This window comes from Solanum pennellii, chromosome 11, assembly GCF_001406875.1.
Source record: "Solanum pennellii chromosome 11, SPENNV200".
Lineage (NCBI taxonomy): Eukaryota > Viridiplantae > Streptophyta > Magnoliopsida > Solanales > Solanaceae > Solanum > Solanum pennellii.
In genome coordinates this window covers 8,600,055-8,627,399 of record NC_028647.1, presented here as the reverse complement: position 1 = coordinate 8,627,399, position 27,345 = coordinate 8,600,055, and the positions used below count along the sequence as shown (strand labels likewise).

General features: G+C 35.1%; 1 protein-coding gene across 3 annotated transcripts; it reads right to left on the bottom strand.

The window, feature by feature from the left end:
• Positions 1 to 2,213: 2,213 nt before the first annotated feature.
• On the bottom strand, positions 2,214 to 26,605 carry LOC107004737 (probable ubiquitin-like-specific protease 2B). 3 transcript variants are annotated; one of them, XM_015203065.2, is made up of 16 exons: positions 26,340 to 26,605; positions 21,015 to 21,304; positions 20,844 to 20,925; positions 20,693 to 20,748; positions 19,047 to 19,247; positions 18,883 to 18,958; positions 14,851 to 14,950; positions 14,087 to 14,161; positions 10,474 to 10,605; positions 9,915 to 10,115; positions 9,779 to 9,834; positions 9,606 to 9,702; positions 8,216 to 8,306; positions 5,903 to 6,025; positions 3,716 to 4,126; positions 2,214 to 3,080 (listed from the first exon to the last, which is right to left on the bottom strand). In XM_015203065.2, the coding sequence occupies exons 1-16, from the start codon at positions 26,428 to 26,430 to the stop codon at positions 2,487 to 2,489; spliced, it is 2,676 nt and encodes an 891-aa protein (XP_015058551.1). In that variant the 5' UTR covers positions 26,431 to 26,605; the 3' UTR covers positions 2,214 to 2,486. The 3 variants fall into 3 exon arrangements, with proteins under 3 accessions (XP_015058551.1, XP_015058553.1, XP_015058554.1); XM_015203067.2 differs by having other exon boundaries at positions 14,087 to 14,158; XM_015203068.2 differs by having other exon boundaries at positions 20,699 to 20,748; positions 26,340 to 26,604.
• Between the last annotated feature and the right edge of the window lie 740 nt (positions 26,606 to 27,345).

The following is a 27,345-nucleotide window of genomic DNA, read 5'->3' as shown; positions in this document are numbered from 1 at the left end:
AATTATCTAACCAATATACATATACAATTCACTTTTCTCTCACTTTTTTTCCTCTCTCTCGCCTCTCTCCTCTCTCTTCCAGTCTCGCTCACCTCTCTCCTCCCTATAACATGTAGCTACGAATTGTAATTATTAAACTATAATACGGAAAGTAATTAAGCAATTTTTTAGTGATTATATGTGAAAGTTCACCCAAAAAAAATTGCGACTTTTGTTTTATTTTCTTATGTTGAAACTTGATACATAATTAAAACTTGTAATATTTGAATTTGAAAATTAAATGTATTCTCTCCATAAGTTATTTAGGTCGAGAATTTTATTTTTTGATGACAATTATAACCATTTGAAATTACTAAAATCATAAATGTTTTATGAAAATATAGGACCTTCTTGGATGAATTTCAATCACTTTATTCTGTCTACTTTTAATTGTTATATTCCGCTTTTCAAAAGTTAATTTGATTGATTTTAAAAGTTAAATTAGATTACATTAATTTTTTAAATAAAAAAAATTAGATATTCAAAAACTATACGAAAAGTACTATAAATTGCAATTTTTTGCATATCAATATGATTTAAAAAAATGAGCAACTTTCACATATAGCAAACATAAAATTCATATTTATATGTTATAGCATAGTTTGCATAATTGCGCTCCATAGCAAACATATATACGTATAATTCGCTATACATATACAATTGAAGCGAATTGTATAAAACGAGAAAGAGAAAGAGACTTGGGCTGAAAATTGTATAAAACGAAGTATATAAAACGAATTGTATAATTATAAGTGTGTAGGACGATTATATACAATTTGAATTTGTATAAATGAGAAAGAGAGAAAGGCAAAAGATACTTGGGCAGGAAATATACAATTGAATCAAATTGCATAAAACGAGAAAGAGGGAAATTACATACAATTTGTATTTGTATAAAACAAAAAAGAGAGAGACAAAAGAGACTTGGGCACGAGTGTACCTTTATGGTGTAATTATAAGTGTATAGAACAAAATGTATGTATTTGCATGTGTATACACAATTTTCTCTCGCTTTATACAATTAGGAACACAATTTATACAATTCTATTGTATTAAGCGACAGAGGCGCGCGACAGGAAGCGAGCGAGAATATGAGGAAGAGAGGGACTGACAAACAGTTTGCTATGGAACACATATAAATGAAACGGTAGCTATTATATTTATTTTATATTATTATTTTGTCATTCTATACAATTATCCCAAAAATAAAATACATCATAAAATGTTAGTCAAATTCTTATAACTTGATTCTAAAAAAGAAAAACCAATGACAATTAAAAATGAACGAAAAGAGTAACGGTCAATTATGAGATTTCATAAATGATTATTATGGGTTATCAAAATAAGGTTATTTGCTATTTGTTTGTGTATGGATTTTGATTAAAAAATCATGAATACTTCACATATCTCATTTAATTTATTTTTTTTGACTTATTTCAAATAATAATAATAATAATAATTGTTTTTCATAAATGACATTGTGTTTGTATTGATGTTAAATAGGAGCGAGCATAATACTTTATTAAAAACTTTTGTCGTATCTATTATAATGTTAATTTACAACTCATGTCTAGCAAATAGTTAATTTTTTAATTTGACGAGTTTTGAAAAGGTTTTATCGAACCAATTTACCAATATTTGATTTCTTCTACTAAGATTAGTTTAAAATCTTAAACTCTTGTTGAGTATTATCAAATCTTTTGGATTAAAGATCAGATAATACTCAACATGGTTAGTAGGATCTCGAGAGACTCTTAACAAACCAGTTGATATAAGTATGAGACTATGATAAACAACAAAACAATATGAAATGAATTATAAAGCTAAAAGATTATAGTGAAACCTTCCCTCTTTTTTTTTTTAAAAAAAAAAAAAAAACTCCGAGTGTAGCATAACAGAGAAAGGGGCATCAAATATTTCTCATTGTGACCTGAATTTTGTTATTCGTTCAAGGGTTGATTAATTTTCAAAAAAATTTCTAGGTCTTGCATAAAAAATGTGATCAGACAGTACAATTTTTCGATAAAGGAGGTTCACTACAGGTCTCCCCCTCTAGTGATCTTCTCCGATTAGAAGGAAAAAACTGATCCTGTTCCAACTAACTTTCGAAATTTTTAAGGATAATTTGTCACAAACTCCGCCTACCACAGAACCCTTGCAAATAAAGCAAAATCTATAATGAACATCTCTATATTAACAACTGATTATACGTTAGGCACCACAGAGATGAGAAACTTAAACAAGATCTCAATCATGATTAGTCCAAGGAATCCCTAAATGGATGCAACTAAAACACCGATTAAGAGCATTTACAAAAATTCAGATGTTGGGTGTACAGACAACCCACTAAAAATCTATTCACATGATGGGGTATGCAGCTAACAAATGATACTCTTGTATTCCTAGTACCACAAGAGCAATGGTAAGACTCCCATAAGTCATCAAATCTACAAATGCAGATCATGCGTCACACTACTTCTAAATGCTACTTCCTCATCGTCCAAGGTTGTCAGCCGCCTCCTTTTCACATTGTGTTCAGCATCGGCTTCTGAGCCAGAACCATTACCAATGAGCAACAAGCTTTTACAGGCAAGGTTGATATTTCCATGCATATCATATGGGTTCTCCTGACCGGAGGTCACAGGACCAGTACCACTGTTATCACGAGTCTCAATCGAGGATTGTGCCGAAGTCATGTCCAGAAACTCGCCAGGAGTGGCATGTCCATCAACCGAACAGTCAATACTCGGCTTTGGCTGATCTATTTTCTCATCTATACTCGTATTTTGATCTACTTTGCACAGTTCTCCAACCTCAACTTCTAATTGTTTCTCCGTGTCACGGACTGAAGTAGTTGGTGACGAGTCCAATTGCTCGTCCACATCTTGGACAACTGACACATCTGGGATCCAGGAAGTTCCCGCAACAAGAGACCCAGATGAATATGAAAAGGCACAGGGTTCAGATCCATTCCCACCCAGATGCAGAAGGTCTGTGTCAGTTGCTGTGTACGCAAGATGATGTCCAGCTTCCATCTCTTCCTGTTTAAGGTCATCAAAACTCAGTGACTTCTAGCAGAGTTTAAGCACAAGAAAATCTATTCAATTTACAGCAAATAAATGCATATAAACAGAATCAAAACCCTTGGCAAAGTGAACTGGCACAACCAAAATCAGGCTTCAAGATTCAACTAAATAATTCCTAAACTACATTAATATTCTTCCTACTATGACACATGAGAAAAGCAGCCAGGTTGGACTGTTTAACAAATGATTTGTTGTTTTCTCCCTAACCCTCCCCTCCCTGAGTACACAAATACTCAATGAATGGATACAAGAGCCTCTAGAAAGCATTTTTACAAAACATTAGTACATAGTAAGTGTCAAACTTCCCAATTGCCCAAAAGGAAATTAAGTCTAAATGGAGTGTCCAGCAAACTTTATGTTATTACATTAATTTTTGATATACTGCTCCTGGAAGGCAGCACCCTTTTCTCCTTTGGAACCAAAAGGAAAGGGAAAAGTAAATGGAAATAGGATGATGATGATCTTTGTAATCTGAACTATATTACCATAAGTTCTTATCATGTTTATCTCTACCAATTTGCGAACTATTGAACCTAGTTGCAGATACATACAATATACCTGTATTTCTTAAGAATAAATAACAACCATACCTGAATTGGCGGTAATGAACTCCTGAATTCGTTAAAAGATGCTGCGTGACCAAAACCCATGTCAAGTAAAGGTTCTTCATCAGATTCAGACTCAAAAGAATCATTTAAACAAAAGCCTGAATCATTAGCACAAACACCCCTGAGAGAGGAAGTAGGAAATGGGTTTATCTCAATAGCTTGAGAACGCGGTAAATTGTCTGAACTCTTTGATGAACCAAGTTGATCAGACACTAATTCTATAGCATTTTCATCGTCATTGCTTGTCTTGAGACCACGTTCAGGATAGCAACTATTACTCACACGAGAGGGAGATTTTTCGAGAGACAGATTCTGGAGGAGGTCACTGATCAGTCTCTGAATTGCACTTCGCTTTATAGAAGGCTCATATGGTTGAAACCAGTTTATGCTGAGCTGGATTCAAAATAAAGTAGAGAAACTTTTAGGTATAAAACTCATCAACTACCTGAAGTTTTCTCAAAGAAATAAGATCCATAAATCACAAGCAAGAATCTGAAAAAGAGGAAATAAAGAATGCAAGAAAAAAAACACAAACATCATAGGGAAATTTTAATCAAAGAGAACTGAGAAGAATGATGTCAGCAGAAGGGAAGAAAGGAAAACATACAGCAGCAAGACAAATTACACAAGGATCTGAAGTAGAATTTCGCAGATCGCCCCAACATGCAGACCCAAAGGTCATTGAAGCATCAAATGTCGTTTTTCTTCTCTTTTTACATTTGTCATATAGTATACCAATCCAAGATCTTCGGATATGGACATTCATAACCAGTAAGGACTAAACAAGGTAACTCCTACTCTATGTCAGCTATGTGGAAGTAGCAGAGTGCTCTGTTTAGACAAGACCAAGTTCCTCAATTTGGAAAAGATAAATTTTTCTTCATTTTCACAGCAGGGAGATGAACTCTATTCTTTATCCCCCTTTCTTACTCTGAAAGTAGTTCAATTGCCATGACAAAAATACTTCAAAATGGTTGAAATAATAATAACAAATACATATACATATATACATATATATATATATATATAAAGAGAGAGAGAGAGAGAGAGAGAGAGAGAGAGACTGTCCATAATCCTTACCTAAAAGTTGCCTTATTTATCTCTTTTCTTTCTCTTCCTATTCTATATCCTGGGAGAACGTGTGGTCGTGGATGGTGAAACCAATAGAACAACTAATCCAGTAAATATTTTTAACACTCAGCTGACTAACAAAAATTGTATATTCTGGTTACGGAAGAAACTAAGAACTACACTGGGTAACTGATTTTCCGGGAAAAAAATCAACTAAAAAGCCAAGGTACTATTATAAGAATGTACAATCTCTTCTCAGAATCAATTGCTCGTGAAAGCAAAAGGAGGAAGAAACAATCTGAAGCAGCAGCATGCTTGATGCAACATCGCTCTAATTAAACTTTTCTTTCTTTTTTATCAAGTGAATCACTCCATCTTGAGAATGAAATTTGGAGGGGAGTTACTTTCCTTGGGGTTTTTGATAAATCGGTATCCTGTTAGAGAATGAAATTGGAGGGGAGTTACTCTCCTTGGGGTTTTTGATAAAATAGGTATCATGTCCTTCAAAACCACTAGGAGACAGGGCTCATTGAATTTCTGAGCGTGTTTTGTCACAGGAATCGGAAAAGGGGTAAATGGCTGTTCAAAATCATAGGGTTATAATGCAACTATTGCCTGAAAAAAGGTAATGAGCAGACTCCCAACAAGCCGTAGGAGGTAATAGTACATTATTTATTTGTTAACGCAGGTAAGCCAAGTTTCCGGTCACTAGAAAACGTTAATTGCATGAACAGATTACTGGTAAATGCCAATTGTTCATCAAAAAGTTGGCAAACACCTGTGAACATGTATTGAATACCAATAAGGTAGCAGAGATGTAAAACCAGCTCAATATTTTCTTCTGGCAATACTGCAAATCAGACATAAAATTGTTCCGAGTGATCTCAAAACTATGCAAGGTTTCTATTTCTGATTCCACATCTATGAAACTGATTAATGGATTCTTAACTGATAGGCTTCAAATCAGAATAGAGGAGATCAAAAAATAATGCTGCTTCCATCCATTCATATACAAAGTGATTCAAAATCATAAAAGGCAGCACAAGTTGAGAACTTCAAAGACATAACACTGAAGTGCAAATCAAGTACTGCACTTACAAATTCGTTGTGGTAGTTCTTTATGCTGTATGGGTTGATATCAGCAGGATCTTCCTCCAAAAAACTCTCCACATAGTGTAGTAAAAAAAGGCCACAGTCCGACAGATTTTGCTGTTGCGGTAGCTACCATGGATGAAGGGAAAATGTAAGTACTTGTACTCACTCAAACATATGCAAACTAAGAAAGCTAACCATCAAAAATCAAACAATCTCTTAGTGAAGAAAAATTAGAAAATCTCAACTTTTATCAGTTAATTGGCAGATGAACAAGTAACTGGGGTTCCAAGAACCCCTGCCATCACCATTAGATTTCTCTTCACAGTTCACACTGAACATGCCCAAATACAGGTAGCATGACTCACATCCTACGCAAAAGAGCGAATATTGCTCATGTCTCTAAGAGTCTACAACACTGCAATCCAAAATATTGCTTGGCACAGGTTCTGTAAACTGGAACCCTATATCCCAAATTATATAAGACTTCATAATAGAAACCAAGAGGTCACAGTACCCAAATTGAAGTATGTCCAAATTGAGTCAAATTTGTAATGATTTATCTTTAGTCCGAAGAAGTCTAGTATCTATCCATTCGCAGAAAGCATTGAGTGAGGAAATATTTCCAATTTAAGGAGCCTGTCACATTAGGTGCATTCAACAAAGCTAGGGAAGTTATCACATTGGGTTCTATCTGATGAGGAAGATAGTGATTTTTTATAATTTGGAAAAGGGAGTGTAGATTATTTTCTTAACAAATTATACATGTTATTTTTGCTCTATCGTATCATCCATTAAAACGGTTCATGATCAATGCACTAAATAAAACAGAAAATTTATTACATAGTAGTAGTAATACAAGAATAACTATCTAAACGCAATTAGGTCTAAGAATGGGGACAAAATCAAGTTCTCAAAAAGCCACCTCTGACCCCATCACCCCAGGGAGATAAATCCCTCCACTAACATAAACTCAGCTTTCTTCATTTCCAGACTCTTCATCTTCCTTTCGTCACAAAGTAACATGATTTCCCCGTGCTGGTATATAGTTATACACACACACACACCCTCATCCCTACCCTCTTACATTCCAACTAATGACCTTACTATCAAGCAGCAGCTACTTTACCTTTCACCCCCTTATTCCCCGTGCTGGTATATAGTTATACCTCCCCCCCACCCACCCACCCAAATCCCTACCCTCTTACATTCCAACTAATGATCTTACTATCAAGCAGCAGCTACTTTTACCTTTCACCCCCTTACTCCCTCCCCTTTCCTGTCTTTTTATTTCTCTACTCATACACCACTGTTTTGTCTCCCCTTTTGAGTCATCGTCAGTAGCCCTACCCTAACCATCATATTACTAGAAGATCCATCAGTAACACCTCTTGATCCTTGCTCAATGTGAAGTAAAGAGGTCAAAGACTTCGACCTCCATTCCTAAAAATCCCAGGGACTGAATAACACTGTCCTCGTTGCAACCATCAATCCCAGCAGCTTCAGAAACTAAGGGATCGTCCATACCCACACCACTAGGGGCCTTACCTGTTCCCTCCCCCATTGTATTTAGAGCTGCCCGAAACAAAACTGAATGCCCAAAAGGAAGATGACCTTCGTCACTAGCATTCATTGGAGAACCGACCAAGCATGTAGTCGAACTGACCCTTGTTCACGAGCATTGCATGGTTCTGACCCTTACACATGCCATTCCGACCCCCACCTACCCCACGATTAAGTCATTCTCTTCCATTGAATTGTTAAAAGTAACACTACTATTCCAAGTTATGTTAAAGATCATAGATACACAAATGAAAAAGATTGGATCCTATGTAACTTTGGAACAAATTCTTTCAACCTACAGCCTTTAACATGTTTGGATAATGAACATCATTGTAATGATGTTACCGACAACAGAACTGTGTATAAAAATTCAACTTCACGGTGACTCTTTTCCAATAAACTATCATACATCCCATACACTTACCTTAATACCATTCTCCCTCAGTGAAATTTATCCTTTCTACCTAGTTTGTCTTTCACAACCTTCACATTAAAGAGACTAGAGACATTACCAGCTATATATCAAAATATTCATATAAAGGAATCCTGAGGGTGATGACAACCTCAAGTTTAACAGCCCACTAGCATCACAATCAACTAGAGACCATGACTCCAGCACAGACAGGTAATGTCAAGGTAAAGGGTAAAATATCATCTCATAAACTTGAAATCTATTCATACTGAACATTCAAATTCCTCATAAGAGACAGCTTTTTGTATAACAGTTGGAATGGACGATGAAACTTCAGGTTGTACCTCAAGACTGAGAAATCTCAAATTTCGAAAATTCGAAGAGACAACATCAGACGTTTCCTTTGTCCTCTCTCTCCACTCCTCGCAAAGGTAGCTGTTAGGAAAAGATGAAAATAAAAAAGTGAAATTCAATCAATTTGATGCCACAGAAAGGAAAGCAACTGCAAAGTAAGGTGGAAATGACAAAACTCATAAAACTCTGCAACATAGAAAATTGAGGCCGTGCAATACAACCCTCTATTAGCTCTCTGTCAGCTAAAGGCTCATTAACTTCTAACACCCGGTCTCTAAGGAAGTAAACCTGCCAATACTCCTTTTCAATAGAAACAATGGATTGTTTACATAAAATATCTTACGCGCATTTTTTTTAACATTAATTGCATCTTCCCCCAACTCTTTTTTGGTTCAGGGTGGACGACATGGAGACTGAAGTGAGATTTCCATTCTGAAAGGTTTGTAAAAACTGTTCATATTGTTAGATGAAAAAAAAATTTACGGCCCATTTAATGAGTAGACTTCAGGTGGAGCACAGGATGTATGGAGGTTGCATACAACACCGGGCAGGTAGAGAATTCCAACTTGCTTGGGTAATGAGAGGATTAACATGGTATAAAGCCAAGCACATCACTATTCTTGATTTATTCAATGTTGTGGCCCCGTGTTATGCTGTTCACATTAAAAATGTTCAGCCTGGTGCGAAGTGATGTGAAATATCACACATTGGTTTAGGGACTGAACTGGGTGTAATACTGGACAATCCTGACCTACTGCTAGTTTATTGACTCAGCTCCAAAGTCTATTTTCAGAATAAATGTGATTGACATGTATACAAAGGTGATATTAAATATTAATCTATGAAAAATTATTTGTATTTTGGGTAATGCTGATTGATACCTTTGGAGATTTCATTACTAAGAACCTTCAATAAAATTTCCTTCTATTTTATTTTATGGAAAAGCATTCATATAAAGCATTTTATAGCAACGACTCAACAATCAAACAGCAAAAGTTAAGAGAATGAGGAAAAGGAGACACCTGAGTAATGTACCCTATTGTCCATGCCACTTCCAAAGAAACAAAAGAAAATGAATACATAAATACACAACTATTTTAGTATAACCCAACTGTCTGCGTCTGAACAATCTTAACCCCACATCCACTTACTACTTCTTTAAAGAAGAGACATAAAATTTGCATCATCTATTGTCTGGGAAGACGAGTTTCATTTAGAAAACATCCATAAAGCTTGGTAGTGATATGACCAGTGACAATTCAAGCATCACTGCCTTTTGACCCCACTTGTTAGATAATTATTCTTGCATGTTACGCATGAAAATAGTACTATAATGAACTCCCCGGAATATTAGTATCTGGTTAATGGAAAAACTGCTACCTTTGAAGCAGGTTTTTGAGACCCACATGACTTCCCCTAAAAGAGTCCATGTGTAATATACATGGTACTCTGACTGAGCTCGCTGCAGTATCATCATCTGAAAAACACGGAACAATTTTTTAGAGAAAACAGTGAGACAAATGCAGAAGTCAAGTGATATATGATGAACTTGCCTTTAAAGTTAGCCACTTCACCAGGATGGCATATGACGATCAGACTCCAATGATAACTGTCATTATAGAAAATAAGTTACTTGTGACTAATGAAAAAAGATTACCTCTACAGAGAACAGAAGTTCAAGTTTCTTACTTGTAATTCACCGGAATGAATATAAAGTCCTTATCAAATAAGTTCACTTTCCTTGTCCACTTACGGACACGCAAAAAAGCAGCATGGCCATCAAATGCACTGTTTGGATCTTTATCCATATCAGCCAACTTTCGAAAGAAGAAACAGTTAAAGAAATGGTATCGTTGCCTCTTTTCTGGTGGAATTTTGTTCTTTAAATACCTGTCAGTATTTGAGTTCCAATTCATACTAATGAGAATGGTAGCACATAAGGCAAACCCAAAAAAATTAAAAGTCAAGAGAGACAATATAGAAATCAACAGTCCTCATATATTATTCACAAAAAAGTTCCAATTGTGAGGCAAAAGATAAGCCATATATATGTGTGTGCAATTTCACCATGCATATCATTATAAGGATTAATAAAAGAACATGATGGAGAGTGAAATAGCAGTAAAAACTCCTCCATTCTTAATTTGAGGCTACAAAAGAAAAGGCATGAAACATGCATATGTTTCTCCATTTTGGGCCACAGAATATACGATGTTTTGATAATAAGTAATAGCAACGAAGAACTTACATTATGTAGAAATCAATAATTGTATCATTGACAAATGTATCTGGTGCCAGAAGATCAAAGTCCCTCTTACTAATGCAAATAGCATCAGGATCCCCTTTAGGATAAATAACTTCTTCAAGCGGCTCAGTGTAACTGCAAATTTTAAATTTCTTCAGCATCAGAAACTCGAAAAGAAATCTTTGTTTTATATAACTAGTTATCCCTAACAGTTAAAAACAGAGAGACCAAATTGTACAACCAAAAAGTCCATTTTTTATGCACCAAGAAGTCATTCAAATTGTACAAGCCAAAAAGTCCCCTTTTTTTGCATCAAGAAGTCATTTGTTCTCAATCCACTTCCCTAGTGAGGCCAGCTAGAAATTACACTGAAAAGGATTCAAAAGAGCATGGCATCCTGAATCTTACCACAGACAACAACCACAGCTCAAAAATTGCTAAGCTCGAAAACTGGAAGAACATGTCAAGGAGCAGAGCTAAAAATTCTATTCCTTAATCCTAACAAATAAATGCAGTGCGATGGCATAGGTTTCAATATTCTATAATTATGCAAATTTAACTTAATATATATCATACATATCAATTAGTGACATTTATTACTATCATCGTGTATTATTTCCTAATTTAGAGCATAAGCATACACTATTAAAAAACCCAACAGATTGAGAAAATGTGGCATTCCAAAATCTTCTCCTCTCTCCACATCTCTATTTTAGTCAACATGGTATCAGAGCCTTTTATATCCCTTCTCTATAGCCTTTATTACAAAAAGTCCCTCTATATAATTTTCTTCTATTCACCAAAAATAAAAAAAGAATCCAACTCTGATGATCATACTAGAACCAAATCTTCAATTCATCTTTAGTCAAAGATTTTTGAACCACACTACCCATATAAAGACATAATCCACCCCCACCAACCCCGTCAGCAGTACCAACATGTGTGAAAAAATATGCCTTCTTGTTAGACTGAGGAATGCTAAGGAAAACTAGCACAAGGTTCAAACCTCGGTGGATAATTGGCCCACCGCTCTACGTTTCTTCATTAAATACCAAGCCTTTGTCTACAGTAGAGTCCAAACTCATGACATGCGCCTAACTCACATGTCATGTGATGTCTCACCACAGAATTAAGACCTTCGATGATGTCCACATGCCTCTAACATATCTGAACCATGTACCAGCTTGTATCATCTTCACCAATGACCTACTCTTGACAACGATACAACTCTATTGAGGTAGAACTCACAGTCCAGTATCACCATCTTTATATGAACCAAAAAAAGTTTCCCATGGAAAAATGGTTTTAAGGTTCAAAACTCTCTTCTTCATTAAATTCTGGTCAAATCCAGCTCAGAACGGTTCAAAATTTTGTTCTCTCTCTTCCTTTTGACCCTTCGAAGTCTAGATATGTTCCTATCTCTCTTGCAAATCCTCCCTTGTATCAGTATGTCTATCTTGGCTTTCGTTAAGTTCTACTTTCACGATTGTTATCTTACTTGTAGAAACCGGCACTATAGACAATTATTATCTTATGTCTAAAAAGTCGGTATAATTTTTTTAAGAAGGTCAGACTAGAAGAGGAAAGAAAAAGAAAAAGAAAAAGAAAAGGCAAGACTAGAAAAGGAAGAAAAACTAAGAACAATGAAATAAAGTGGAAAGGGCGGTAGACCAGCCTCATCAGTCATCTCTTTGGGAGAGGACTCAGGCAAAACTCATCCCACTACAGTCATAAGTGCAGTGAATCTGAGCCTTGAACCTCGGGCCATGTTTACGATGAAGTGTGGAATTATTAAAGAGATGTAGGCATTCATTAATTCAAAATCTTTTAATAGATCTCAGTCATACATTTAAATGATAAAAATATAATTACTGTATTCGTATTCTTGTTACAATTAGCAAGTTGTATTTTCATATATTTTGAATTTTATACGCCAAATATAATTCATTTCTTCTCCAAAAAAAGAATGACAATATTGTTTTATTAAACATTTTTGTTGACGTACAAGTTTTTTGACGACTTTTTGATACTTTAAGCAAATAGAATATTTGATTTCTGATACATTTTAAATGATTTCTAAATGTATAATTTAAAAAGGTTTGATATTCATGCTTAAACGCATGTTGTAAGATGCGATCAAACCTCTTAATATAGTCTCTTGGGACTTATGGAGGCATTTATTAGCATATCTCATACAACAACATACTTATACCCAGTGTAATCACACTAAGTGGGATCTGACGATGGTAGAGTGTATGCAGGGCTTACCACTACCTCATGAAGGTAGAGAGGTTGTTTTCAAAAAAACCTTAGCTCAAGTGCGTCAAACCCAAGTAATAGAAGAAGAAAACAATGAAGAATTCATAGCAGTTAAATAAGAAAAGCAGTGTAAAGACAGCAAAGGTAGCAATAACAACAACAAAATACTGTGGTAATTGAAACACAATACACAACAAATGGAGATAGACACCAAAAGCAAGAACTACAAGTGTACAACTATACTACAACAGGTACAAACAAGCCTAACGTCACGGACTTAAAGTATTTGCTAAAGCTTTGTGCGGCACTTGACAACTTACTCATGAATCTTTCACAATTTTGTAAGCCTTTAAAACTAAGATCGCTAAGAGAATGCTTGGAAAAGACTTACAAGGAACAAGAAAGAGAGCTTTGAAGAAGGCTTGTATATTGCTTTACAACTTGAGTGGTGCCTTTGCAAATGAGGGACACCTCTATTTATACTACTTTCTAGGGACTAAAGTGCAATTAATATTTACTTTCCAAGTCCCTAAGATATTTACACTTTGGTCCCCTTTTCTAGAGAATTCTACATACTCTAGGATATTCTAAGACATTCTTGATTTGTCTAGGGAGTTCTAGAAATCTCCGCAAGCCTCTCCATAGTTCTGGAGTATTCTACGCCTCTCCAGATGCAAAATATTAATGGTCCGGAGGCGGGACATGGTCAAGTGTGGGAGAGTGTCATGTCTCGCCACCAGACCAGTAATATTTTGCATCTGGAGAGGCGTCGAACACTCCAAAATTATGGAGAGACTTGCGGAGAATTCTAGAACTCCTTAGAGAAATCAAGAATGTCTTATAATATCTTAGAGTATGTAGAATTCTCTATAAAAGAGGACCAAAGTGTAAATATCTTAGGAACTTGGAAAGTAAATATTAATTGCACTTTAGTCCTTAGGAAGTAGTATAGTATAAATAGAGGTGTCCCTCATTTGCAAAGGCACCACTCAAGTTGTAAAGCATTCTCCAAAGCAATATACAAGCCTTCTTCAAAGCTCTCTTTCTTGTTCCTTCTAAGTCTTTTCCAAGCATTCTCTTAGCGATCTTAGTTTTAAAGGCTTACTTAAGCTTACAAGATCGTGAAAGATCCGTGAATAAGTTGTCAAGTGCCGCATGGAGCTTTAGCAAATACTCTATGTCCGTGACACTAAACCCTCACAGGTAAGACAAGACTCTACCCCTACATTCTTCTACCCTAATAAAAACATTGGATAAAAAGACACCTATTATAACAAAAAAAAAAAAAAAAGAGACCCTTGCAGTAGCAGAATCTAAATCTCCACCTGCAGAGAGTCTAAGAAACAGCTTCACTAACCTTGGAAAATATTTCTTAGGTAGCTGATTTGATGTTTCCCCTTGTGAATTCTCCCTCCATTCTTCATTCTCACTGCTACAAGACCAGGTGATCAAAGATAAGAGGAGAAAACACAACTACAACATAATGTATAAAAGAAGAGCTTAAGTACAAGGTCCACATATGGAATAAGAACAGAAAAGGAGTGTCACTGAATCAATCAAGTTCAGATTAGGTCAGAGACAGCCTAAGTTTTTCGCCACTAATTGCAAACAGTGGCTTGATGAAACTTAAAGCAATGTTACTGTCCATGCATGTGGAAGGCACACTGTCATCATGTCTGATAATAAGCAATTGTGAGCGTTTCTGGGACTTTTTAATATCAAAATTACTTCAATAAAATTAGAAGGTAGACACCAGCCTGCTGAGAAATCGCTTAAAATGGTATAGGAAACCAGGCATTTCAGTCTAGAAGAAACTCTAGACCATTGTAATCAGCCATGTTTTTGAGCCTACTCATACATCTTTAGCAGTTGAAAAAAAAATATCAGGTATATCTCTAGCATTAATTTTCCCTCTAACTATAAAAGAATGAGAAAATGTTACTCCAAGGAAAATTAGCCCCACTTGTTAGAACAGATAACAATTCAAAATCCAGTTTAACAGAAAAAAACCACCCTTCATTCAACAAAAACTACCAAAAACAAAGAGAAGATAAATATCCACATGAATTCTACAACCAAAAGCAATAGTACAAGTGAGAAATGGTGATTGAAAGCACTCACTGGTAGTTCCATACTGCCTTGTAGACATCCAAAGATTGAATTGCTTCACACTTCTCAGACAAGTCAAAATCATTAACAGCAAACTCCACCTCCTCAATACCTTTTGACATTAAGAACTTCAGCATTCATTAACAGTAGCAAGACATATTTATAAGAGGAGAGAGCAACATATTGATTTCAAGGAAACAAGCAGTAAATGAGGTCAAGATATACTCAAAAAGCGACACCAGAAATTTTGAAACAAATAAATGGTCTAACAAGAATTCACTTTGGATGTCATTTGATGCTATCATTTTTTTTTTTTTGAAACTGGTAATGTGTCATTTGACTGTATCTTTCTTCCTTGCACTATTTCAATGCCAAGAAAATTGTTCTGCCAAGACCAAAAAATGGACTAGTTTTAACTTCAAATACTCTCGTAATTCACTAAACAATCCAAAATCACCTCAGAACTACAAATTTAGCATGCTCCAACCAAACTTTACCTTCTGCACTAACCACAAACTCACAAAATTCATCAAAAGGAACATATGGTTCTCCCATAATTGCAAGTTATGTTCGGACTTCCTCTGCAAAAGAACAGTCTAGTGTGTATTACACTCATTGCTATGTCTAGTAGTTTAAACATTACACACTAGTTAGGAGAAATAGCAATTATTTTTCTCCGAACTCGAAGCAAATCACAAGTGTTTAGCCTGTCATTCTCTATAGACTGTTACAGATTTAATTCCGGAAGGAAGCTTCACTTTTAGAATGGAAGAATAATGCAAGCCAATAGGGTTCTAAAATTGTCAAGAGGGTCTAGAAAGGACAAGAAGATATTTCCTCTCTGTGAAGAGGATCTAGAAACGACTGAGTTGTATAATGTCGTTTTCAAGACGGTGTAGATGCCCAAAACATGGAGATGAAGTACGATTATGCCATTGTACAAGAACAAGGATGGCATTCAAAAATTGCAACAACTGGTGCAGATGAGGGAGGATCATGGCTATTTCTGTGAACCAATTCAGATATATGTCGTGGCGCTAGACTGCAAAAGCCATTCATCTAGTAAAGAAACTGGCAACGCAGTATAGGGAGAGGAAGTAAGACGTACATATGGTATTGCATCGATCTAGAAAAGCCTTATGACACAGTCCTCAAGGAGGTTCTATGGAGGTGTCTAGAGGCTAAAGGTGTACTCGTGACGTACACTAGGTCGACTACGGACATGTACTATGGAGCCAAGACCTGAATAAGGACAATGGAAGGAGACTCACGACACTTTCCGGTGTTAATAGGGTTGCACCAGGGATAAACCCTTAGCCTGTTTTTATTTGTGTTGGTGATGGATATATTTTTTTTGAAACTAGTAATGTGTATTCCTCGGCATTAAGGACATGTCGGACACCATAAAAAATTGTTTAGATAAAATAAACAAAAAAAACAACTAGAAAAGAAGATAGATACTTACAAAGACCTTAATAAATCTACAAAATGATCTTAATAAATGTGTCTTGGTGATGGATATATTGACACGACAAATTCAAGATGAGGTGTCATGTTGTATGTTATTTGCCGATGACACAGTTTTGATTGATGAGACTCGCAACGGAGTTAACGCTGAGCTAGAGGTTAGGAGATAGACCCTGAAATCTTAAGAGTTCAGGTTGAGCATGACAAATACCAAACATGTGGAATGCAACTCCAGTGATATGACACATGAAGCTAATGTGAAAGTGAGGTTTGATACACAAGATATCCAAAAGAGGGGTAGTTTCAAGTATCTTGGATCTATTATCCAAGAAATTTAGGAAGATTGACGAGAATGTCACTCAATATAATGGTGCAGGGTGGATGGAATGGAGGCTCGCATTCACACTCTTGTATAATACAAAGGTGTCACCAAAACTTAAAAGGCAAGTTTTAGAGTGGTGGTTAGACCAACTATGTTATAGAGCAGAATGTTAGCTAGCCAAGAACTCTCACATTCAAAATATGAATGTGGTGTGGGTTTACTAGATGAGATGGGGTTAAAAATGAGGATATCTGAGACAAGGTGGGAGTGACTTCGATGGAAGACAAGAATCGAGAAACGAGGTTGAGATTGTTCAACATTGTGATGAGAAGATGCATGAATGCCCCAGTGCGAAGATGTGAGAGGTTGGCTATGGATGGATTTAGAAAAGGCAGAGGTAGATCGAAAAAGTATTGGGGAGATGTGATTAGATAAAACATAAAGTACAATTTAACGAGGACATGACCTTAGAAAAGAAAGTGTGGAGAAGATGAATTAGAATAGAAGGCCATTAGGTTGGATGGCATCTATGCTAGTAAGTAGGAGTGTATTGTCATGTTGCCCAAACTAACAGACGTAGTACTACTCTTGTAGTGTCTTGTTCTTCAATTTATGTTACCATCTATTGTTTTATGTAGTTCGATTACAGGATATTGTTGTAGTATTGTTCCTCTACGATAGGTTGTTTCATTTTTTTACTAAATTGTTTTTGACTTGAGCAGAGGTCAACCGAAAACAATCTCCCTACCTTACCTTTGAGGTAGAGGTAAGGTCTAAATACACTCTACTCTCCCCAAATCCCACTCTAAGGGACTATACTAGATATGTTGTTGTATCACAAAGAATGCTAAAAAGGTGCAAGATCAAGGAACCATACCACTTTATAAGAAACAATATGACAAAACTGAAGCATTGCATACATAAAATGGTAAATTAAAAGCAACCAAATCACTTTCTAAGAAACAAAATGACGAGTACATAGACAAGGAAGGCAACATACATGTGTATATATAACAGAGAGAGAGGAAGTCCCTATCCACAGATCCTCCCCAAGATAAGGACATGTATCATCAAAAGGAAGGAAAGAATAGTAAATTTGTCTAAAAACACAGCACGATAAAGTATACACTATTAGAAAGCAAAAGGAAACCTAATTTCATCTACAGTCTGTAGTCAATAATTTGTATGGTTTGGTATTTTGCTCTAAAAATGTCACTTAATAGCATCTTAGAATTTTGATAATAATCCTCCATCCTCCATCTGTTATTTTATATGGTTGCATTTGATTGAGCAAGGAGTTTAAGGGAGAATGTCGGGTCTAAAACATGCTATGATATTTCTATGTCTATTAAAGAACAAATTTAAGGGTACAATATGACGTTTAAAGTTAAAAGTTCCTAAATATAAAACGTGCGAAGTGTTGGGTTTGGATAGACTATAAAGGACAGGAATCATGATTTACGAAGTAGCTACTCCATAATGTGTGTACTCACATCGATAATTGAAACCTACATCAAAGGACAGAAGAACAAAAACATGAAGAGAAAACAAATTGTCAAAATGTTAATTCCTTCGTGTTTGCCAAGACATAGAGTTTCTACAAACAGTGAAACATTATTTAAATTCCTTAATAGTTTGCATAGCTTTGTTCTAATTCTCTTTTCCTTTAAGAAAGAGCTTAATTAACAAACTTATGCATGTTCAACAAGAGTGCTCCCTCCCTCATAGCACATGTTCAACAAGAGTGCTCCCTCTCATAGCATGTTATTGGTTATCATGCTGTCAACTGAAAAAAATCTAATGGCCCCTCGGAGAATGGATAACATTTTAGCAAGAAAAGTAGAAGCAGGAAAGCAACAAAGAGTCAAACCTTGACCAATGAAAAGCTACAGTAAGTCAAAGTCTTAGATCTTAAGACAGTTCACTAAGACAAAAGGTTAGATGGGTCCTTTATTATTTAGAGAAAAATGTTTTCGCAGGTTATAAGAGGTTCACATACAAGAAACTCTAAACAAGATACAAATTTCCAATTCATTTTCAAAGTTTACTCGTTTCTTAGGGTCACTTTCATTACTAAAAAAAATATGGCGAGAGGGTGAAGATTCAAAAATCATAACACCCCATTACTGAATCCCACTTGAGCATAATAATAAAAAAACTTCAAAATAAGAAGAGCATAAAATTACAGATATAACTGGAGCTCAACTGAAAAATGAATACAACCAGAGAAGAGCATGAACAGCAGAACAGCGTACCAGAAGTCTCTTGAGCATTTTCACCTTGTGTTGTTGGTCTTTTATTTAAATGGATCTTAAACACAGCTACGTCAAACTAAAAACAAAACAGATACTTATCAGCCCCACGACATCTGCAAGCATCACACACCACTTGCTCGAAAATGTGTAATGATAAAACTCACCCTTCCTGACAAACGTGCTTGAATTTGGAATATGTCTTCAACTTCAAAGCGAATGTAAAAAGCTCCTGAATCCTCATTCATTGTTGAGCCTTTGACCTCCACACAATTACTGGAAAAGGTTACTGTAGTATCTGTCACTACGTAGGATGTTCCTTGATAATAGAGATAATCGGGACAGAAAACGATCGAGCTGTTTTCAAACTGCAAAACAGAAAATATTGGTAAATACATGGAAGATACTAAACTGCACAAGTCGTCAAATAATTTTAATTCCCAATGAGTTCCACTATCATTGGCCATCAATTAATTTTTTTTCCAGATGAGTTCCACTGCCAATGGCCATCAATCAATTTTAATTCCAAATGAGTTCCACTACCGTTGGCAAATAAATAATTTAAAGAGAATTCAGGCCAAAGAATAGCAGAAATCCTTGAATGTAGAAGCCTACAATCTGAATTTTTCATTGATATATACCCAGCCTGCAGCCAAAACATTCCACTAGGACAGATTCAACAGAAAAGCTTTTCAACTGCAGTGTTGCTAGCTTATAATATTCATGTTTTACTTCTTCGTGTAGTGCTATTGCTCATAAGGGTATCATTTTTCTTTTTCAAAGTTAAAATGAAAAAAGAGATCATAGAACAATAGATGTTGTGGAAAATATAGCATGGGACATGAAGCGTATGCGATAACATAGGACAATAACTGTTGTGGGAAGTACAGCATGGGACATGAAGTGTATGGGAATGGCGTTTTTAATATCGTTATTACTAATGTCAGCATTAGTATTACAGTCTATTCAACAATATTCCTGCACATAATACCAAACGACCCCTAATTGAGCAGGATTAGTGAGTGTTCAACAACGACGACATGCCCGGTGTAGTGTTACAAAAGTAAAAAGAGCAAAAAAATCTCTAAGGTCTATTGGAAATTAAGCGCAAAGGCACAAATGAAGTGTGGGCTATAATGAAAAAAGGCACAAAGAGAGCAAAAGATACAAATATATAATTCAGCCTAAAACTAACAATTATTATAAGCATAAATGACAAATATATGAAGAAAAGAGATTGAAAAAAATTACAATAAAGCAGTTTCAAAAAAAAATTACGATAAAGTAAAATATCAATTGTTTAGTGTTGCCTTCTAGAAGAGGCTCATTAGCAAGGAAAAGTATGTTTTAGAACCTTGATAACAACACTTAAGCAAGCACACATTAAGCGAGGCGAAGTGCTCAACGTGCTTTGAGTCTCACTTCAAGGCTTAAGCACACCTTTGACAACATTGACCCAATGTAATCCCATAGGTGGGGTTTGAGGAGGGTACAGTGTACACAACCTTACCCTACCTCCATACCTCATCGAGGTAAAAGAGTTGTTACCTCAAAAGATCCTCAGCCAAATAATGCATATCAAAGCGTTATGAAAAGGAGCAAACATAAGTAAAGAAAACATAGCAAATAATAGAGAAAACATTACATAGCCTACAAAAAGGAACATCAATGGATTAGACTTTAGACAGTATTCAATGCTATAAATTATTTACACAATATGAGGAAAGGTTTCATAAATTGAGTTAGTGAGTATTCAATGCTATAAATTATTTACACATAATATGAAGAAGGCTTTCATAAATTGAGTAGCTACCATTACCATTCTCCAGTGGTCAAAGTGGTGATTTGATAATGGTCCATCTAATATGTCTGAAATAAATACAACAAGCTAAGTAAGGAGACCATACAATATTGAGTTGTTGTGATATTGGAGTAAAAGAATGATGCAGGCAATAAGAACAGACCATGATTTTCTGGAGTAGCAGATGAGTAGGATGCCGATTCCTCACTTGGGCTTTCATCAGAAACTGCACCAACTGATTCATCCTGCACATGTTCCACCATTGAAACGGTAGGTTTAACGAAGTCTCTTAAAATCAAGAAGGTAGAAAGAAAAACATGGATTGTAAATATACATTGGAATGAGGTCCAGAGAAAATCTCTTGAAAATCTGTCCCTCTATATGAACTGCCTTCCAAGAAACTTCCACCTATGTGATTGTTAGGTTCTCTATCAGGATATCGTCTTTTGTTTGTTGAAGTAATATTTGGCGTGCTGCCCAACCTCAGCATTCTCTCATCACCGCAACCTTCTGCATCCAGACTTGAGAGAGCACGGTTACCATTAAAATCACTGTCAGCTGCTTCAACATCTTCAGATGGTTCATCACCAGTCCCCTTCAAGTTCATATTTGTTCCTAGCGCACCTTAAATGAAAATTGACAAACAAAATATAAAAATGTCAACCCAAAATTAATCCACAATTACAATGGACTGATCTACTTTTTCTTTTTGTTAGGCAGAACCAACCAGTGAATCAGCAAGAGACACTTATTTGATACACCAGGGAACCTGCTTAATTTATCACAAATTAGGTATGTAAACCAACAGAACCTCGAGTTTTCCACAATGGGACGTGCTATTTAGGCTACAGACGATCAGGTTTAACAGAATAATCTAACTAATAATTAATTGCCTGATGACCAATAACCCATAAACAATTAGAGGTGGCACTAACGGATAAATGGATAGCAAATGCGACGAATATGTCTTAAAATACTACCAAATACACCCATCAATTCGTTTGACCAAATTACCAATGAAGACTAATGAGTAACAAACCCCTGGAACAACTACATAAAATACAAACATCATCCTGACATATTATGTAATTCACTTCTCACACAGAGGAAAAACATATTTTCCACTACCTTGTCAGTTTGGGCAAGAGAAACACACCAGTCAGTCCTTAAACAACCGACTTTAGTCATCAATCTAATTCTCTCAAATTTGATAAATGGCATGCAGTTAATACTAATTAGACTTGCATCTACACGTACGAGTAAATGAGAAGTGTGCAATAACACCAAAAGCATAAACAAGCTCAACTTAGAATACAGGTTATATCTACTCCATTTTTGGAAAAAGTAATACATTTCAACAATAACACTTTGTTTGGACGATTGTTACCCATTGTATTGTTAGTTTAAATATAACGTTTGTTTTTATTGTTAGTTAAATTTCATTGTATCGTAATATTTAAATCCATTGTTAGGTATCAACAAAAAGACCCATTTTGAGTAATGACCAATTTGGTGTGATCGCATCGTTACCTTAATATTTTCTTCTCATTTTATCTTTACTTATTATTTAATAATTCTATTTTATCATTTACCCTACCTTTTCATATTAGCTCTACCTTGTGCCCAACATTTATGGTGGTAGGTTTATCATTCAAATTAAATTATAGATGTTTGACATTATGTAACAACGGAGAATGACACAATCTATCCAAACATTGTATTTATTAATACATTACGAAACAATACGTAACAACCATCCAAACTAAGTGTAAAAGAAGGGCAACAACACAGCCATATACAACAAGTATATCAAATACAAACTACCTTACAAAAATATATGGTTTTTTATAAATAAATCCAATATTCTATACATATATAAAAGACCTTGTGAGCACACCAAAAAAGAAAGAAGGAATGAGCAACTCTTTTTCAAGTGTGCAAAATCCTTCTCTACTTCATCCATATAAGTGTTTAAGGGCAACATCTCATGTTCTGCATATTTTCCCCATCTTCTAAAAGTCCAGCTAAACATTGTTTCTTTCACACTACTTGGCATCACCAACTGAAGTCCAAACTGCGTCAATATTTTCCATCACAAACAAGATGTTGTCCGTCCATGAAAAAGAAGATGATTCACAGTTCTATTGTGTTTTTACACATGAAACACCAACTGACACAAGCAGTCTTCCTCTTTCTCAAATTCTCCACTAAAGATGTTCACTATTTAGTTTGATCAATTTTTAAAAATAAAATAAAACCATACTAATTAGTCGGCTCTCAACTATTCAAACCGTATCAAAAACAAACATAATATAAATTTTTTATTTAGCTTTTGTATGTTTTGTTGATTTTCAATTTTGTTCAGTTTAAATTTTACTGACTTAAAAATCTAACCAGCATAATAGACAGTTAATTTTTAAGTGAATAATTATTGGGAAAGGATTGGTTATTATCTTTTAAAGAAAACAAATGTTTAGCTAAAAAAAGGAAATGTATGAAACATTCTGTCCAAGCTAGGCCAAAACCCCATTTCTTTAATTGAAAAAAAAACTATGGCGTCTGAGCCAAATAGCGCGCACCTCGACTGATTCCATGTGATATCTACTATATCCACCAACAGATGTACCGGGTAACTCTGTCACCAAGACTTGGATAGGGATGTGTTTTTGCCTCTACTTGAATTTGAACATGAAACCTCAACCCGCTTCATTGATCACTAGGTCACATCCTTGGATGTTTCAATCTCTATATTTCTACGTGCTATGGCTAAAGTAGAACGGTTGCTTTCTTTAGAGGAATGGAGTGAATGGACTAGGTTTGGACTGGGTGATTTGACTGAAGAGCTAAAGGCCATTACTCTATAAGGAGTGAAACTAAAATGAAAAAATAAAATTACAATGGAAGTATTTAAAATTATTTATAAAAACGAATACTTCCTATGTTCCAAGATAAGTGGTGTTCACACCCCTTAAGAAAACTACTCACCCCTTAATTAAATGTCGCAAGATTGAAGTGGTTCTTTAATGGTGGAAACTCCATGTATAAAAAATATGGGTAATTTTGGAAGACAAAAAATAATACATTTTTATCATTTAAAACACCACTTAACTGAAACAAAAGTAAAAGGTAAAAACGCTACTTATTTAGGAATGGGAGATTTGGTGTATATAAGGTTTGGTCATTTTATTTATAATAAAATAAGACATTACCAATTTTTTAAATTTAAATAAAATCAAAAAAAGAATCAATTTATTTAATAAATTTGGTTTGAGTTTCACTTTGGATCTATTTTGCAATTAACTATGAAGACCCCTATTCTCCTCCGTCAAGATCCCCCACCTTTCTTGGACCCTGAGTATCCACATCAAAAGACACAGAAAAGTGGACTCCTCCCTAATCAAAATTCTGTAAGAAAATATAAAGAGGAGGAAGTTCCAACTTTGCTCAAGATGCTATTTGTGTGAGGAACAGGCAGAGACAGTCAACCATCTCTTTTTGCATTGCATATGGGCAGATCAATTATGGAGAATATTCAGCAGCCTTAGGAAGATCACTTGGGTGAAACCAAGACTAGCACAACTCCTAAATTGTTGGATCAATATAGGCAATACTACAATTAAGGAGGAGAGATGGAGGATTTTCCCAGCTTGAATATGGTGGACAGTGTGGAAACAAAGGAATCAAGGACGTTTTGAGGGCAAGGAGAACAATTTGCAGAATTTCAAGATGAATCGTATAGCTTTTTATTATTTTTGGTGTAAACAGAAAGTTTTAGTACAGGCAGAAGAACTTTTTGATGTTATAGATATTTGTGACAAAAAGCACAAATGGAATCAGTCTAGTTTGTAATACTTTGGGAAGGGGGGCAACTTTGATGTAGTATACCTGTGGATAAATAGGAAAAGAAGTTATCATTCTCAAAAAAAAAAAATTGTAAGAGGTCTTAAAAGAAAAGGCATCGGTATCCCCCAACCCAATCTCCCTATGTCATGGCTATCATGTGTAGTTCTTGTTTATTAATCAATTGAACGAACTTTAAAATTCTAAAACCTTCCAATGTTACAAGCCATTACTAAACCTAAAATACCAATGCATCCGCCCTCCCCCCTTTAGACTCCATAAATGTCAAAACTGGCATCTCTACATGAACCCACACATATTTAGAAATTTTATTCTCACACCGCCTATATCTCCATAGACATACCATAATCGCATCATCCATCCTAAATGATCTGTTCAAGTTAAACACCTCTCACCCCTTCAAGATATTCCTCCATAACCACACCCATAGGAAACTGAAATATTCTTTGGAGTTCTATCCCCCTTCAAAGACCCCATAATTGTTCTCAATCACCCCATTCAAAATGCATTCTCCTCTACCTCAAACCTCCATAATCACTTCCTTACTAGTGCCTAGTAAAAAGTTCCTTATGACGTTGACCCTAAGTCCACCCCAATACTTCGGTGTGGTGATGGTCTCCTAATTTACCAAGTGGAACTTCCTCTCCCCGCCTGAATAATCCAATAGAAAATCCCTTTGAAATTCAAAAAAGAAGTTGAAAAACCTCTAAAAGTTGTTTAAAAAGTTAATGGTTAAAATCTTGTCGAAAAATGTGTTGTCACTTGTCACGATGATAAACAGCTAAGAACATATGCTGCAAAAATAGTCACCAAGGAAAAGACGCAAAGTAGCCAAAAGAATCAGAATATAAAGTGCAATGACGTTGGAGCAATCACTAGAAAAGGCATGGTACCAACAACATGTCACCAGGGAGATATGGATGTCACCATTACGGTCACGAAAAATTGGTGCATGCCACCAGAAGGGGCACCATAAAAAGAGATGGTTGCCGCCAAAATGGTCACAGTGGGAAGCAAGAATTGCTACACGTTCATGAGAAAGACGTTACTTGTTCAAACACCGCACAGAAGAGAACCTATGGAACAATGACATTGGGTGCATAGGCAGATTAGGGTTGTCCGCTGCTAAGTATATACTACTTATGTCTCTTGCAAGAGTGTAGAGTGTAAAGGCTTTAAATCCTCTTGAGAAAAATAAATAAGGAATAGAGTTAATAGATAACTTAATAATACTAAATACATGTGTAAATTTGACCAATCAGGGGTTGATTTCACTCCAGTGCTTAACACAACCTCTAACGTTCAATCAAGCCAGCTCCTGATCTATTGAAAATATACTAGTGTCTCCTATGTACCAGAGGTCATGAGTTTAACTTACACTCAAAACATAAACTGAACCCAACTCAGCTCAGGCACAAACTAACAGAATCCTTTTAACATTTCACATATAGAAAATTCAAAGAACCTCTAGTGTTAGGAGAACCCAAACTATTGAGTAATGGAACGCAAATATTGATCAATAGACCTAAATGAAGGGAAATGAACATTGAAAATTCATAACACATAACCCCAAATTGTGATTGAGGTAGTTGTTCTTAAACACCAGAATTTCAACTCAAAATAAAACATGAACTTCGAGAATTACAATTACAAACACATACATTAAACTACAGTCTAAGATTTAGACGAGAATTTCAACCCTAACCAAAAAAAAAAAAAAGATAAAACATTCCAACAAAATGCTGTAGCACAACGCAAAACGCGAAATTATATTTGAGAATTAGAAGAAGAAAAATACCATTTTCAGTGATTGTATAGTTGTTGCAAAACCTATTCGCCTCGTTTTCGGTAGGCTGCTCGTCCTCTGGTTTGAACTCAAAAACATCCATAGCTGCTTCTGTGAAGCTGTTGATTACAAAAAGGATGAAAATTGAGGAGGATGAAAAGCTAGGGTTTTGAGATTGCTGAGTCCATAAGGGTTACCAAAATCAAAGAGAAATAGAATTGGGGATTTGAGAGAGTAAGGGCTTTTATTGATCCGAGCTGAACAGCTCCGTTTATAAAGTAAACGGTGTTTTGACCCTTTTGTTTACAAAAAGAAAGGAAATTAGTCTATGATAATTATTTGTGTATTCATTTGGACATATTTTTTGGGGGGGTAATAATATATATTAAATCGTAGTTATTATATTATAAATATTAGCGTTCTAAACTTAAATAGGTTAAGAACGATTGTTTAGTAAGTATTTTTTTATTTTTATTAGATAGTCAGAACAAAACATTACGTAGTTATTATTAATTTTTGCTTCATTAACTAAAGTATGTGTCACCTTGTTGCTTTCTTGAAAGTTATGTCAGACAACTAAGTTTCTCAATTTTTTTTTAGTTAGTGCCTTTAATTACTATTTTATTTTTTTATGTAATATTTTTTTTGAATGTTATTGAATTAAAAAACAAACGTAACCACTTAATTATGATGTTTATGAATATTTTAAAATATATTTACATTTTTATCCAAAAAACAATTTTTTTCAAATCTAATTCAAGAATTAACAACATTCAAACTCAAAGAAATTACCTATCAATTCTAGTTTATTTTTTCTCCAAAGTCTCCTAAATATTATCATAAAATTGTCATATATTTATTAGCTCGTTATTCTTATTTTAAATTTTTTTTATTGTTATTCTTTTTTCAATAGACTACTCTTGAGAAATAACTCATATACTTGTATCAATACCTAATTATTCAAATTTAACATATGAAAATGAAAATTATAAGTCGTATACTCAAACAAGTATAATAT

What these genes read in the sequence shown, in the direction of transcription:
- LOC107004737 (XM_015203065.2), bottom strand. Translation starts at nt 26,430, where the DNA reads ATGGATGTTTTTGAGTTCAAACCAGAGGACGAGCAGCCTACCGAAAAC. An exon ending in ACCACTGGAGAATGGTAATG is followed by an intron (nt 19,248 to 20,692) that starts GTAGCTACTCAA and finishes TCTGTTTTGCAG; the next exon opens with TTTGAAAACAGCTCGATCGT. An exon ending in ATTATTGATTTCTACATAAT is followed by an intron (nt 10,116 to 10,473) that starts GTAAGTTCTTCG and finishes AAATACTGACAG; the next exon opens with GTATTTAAAGAACAAAATTC.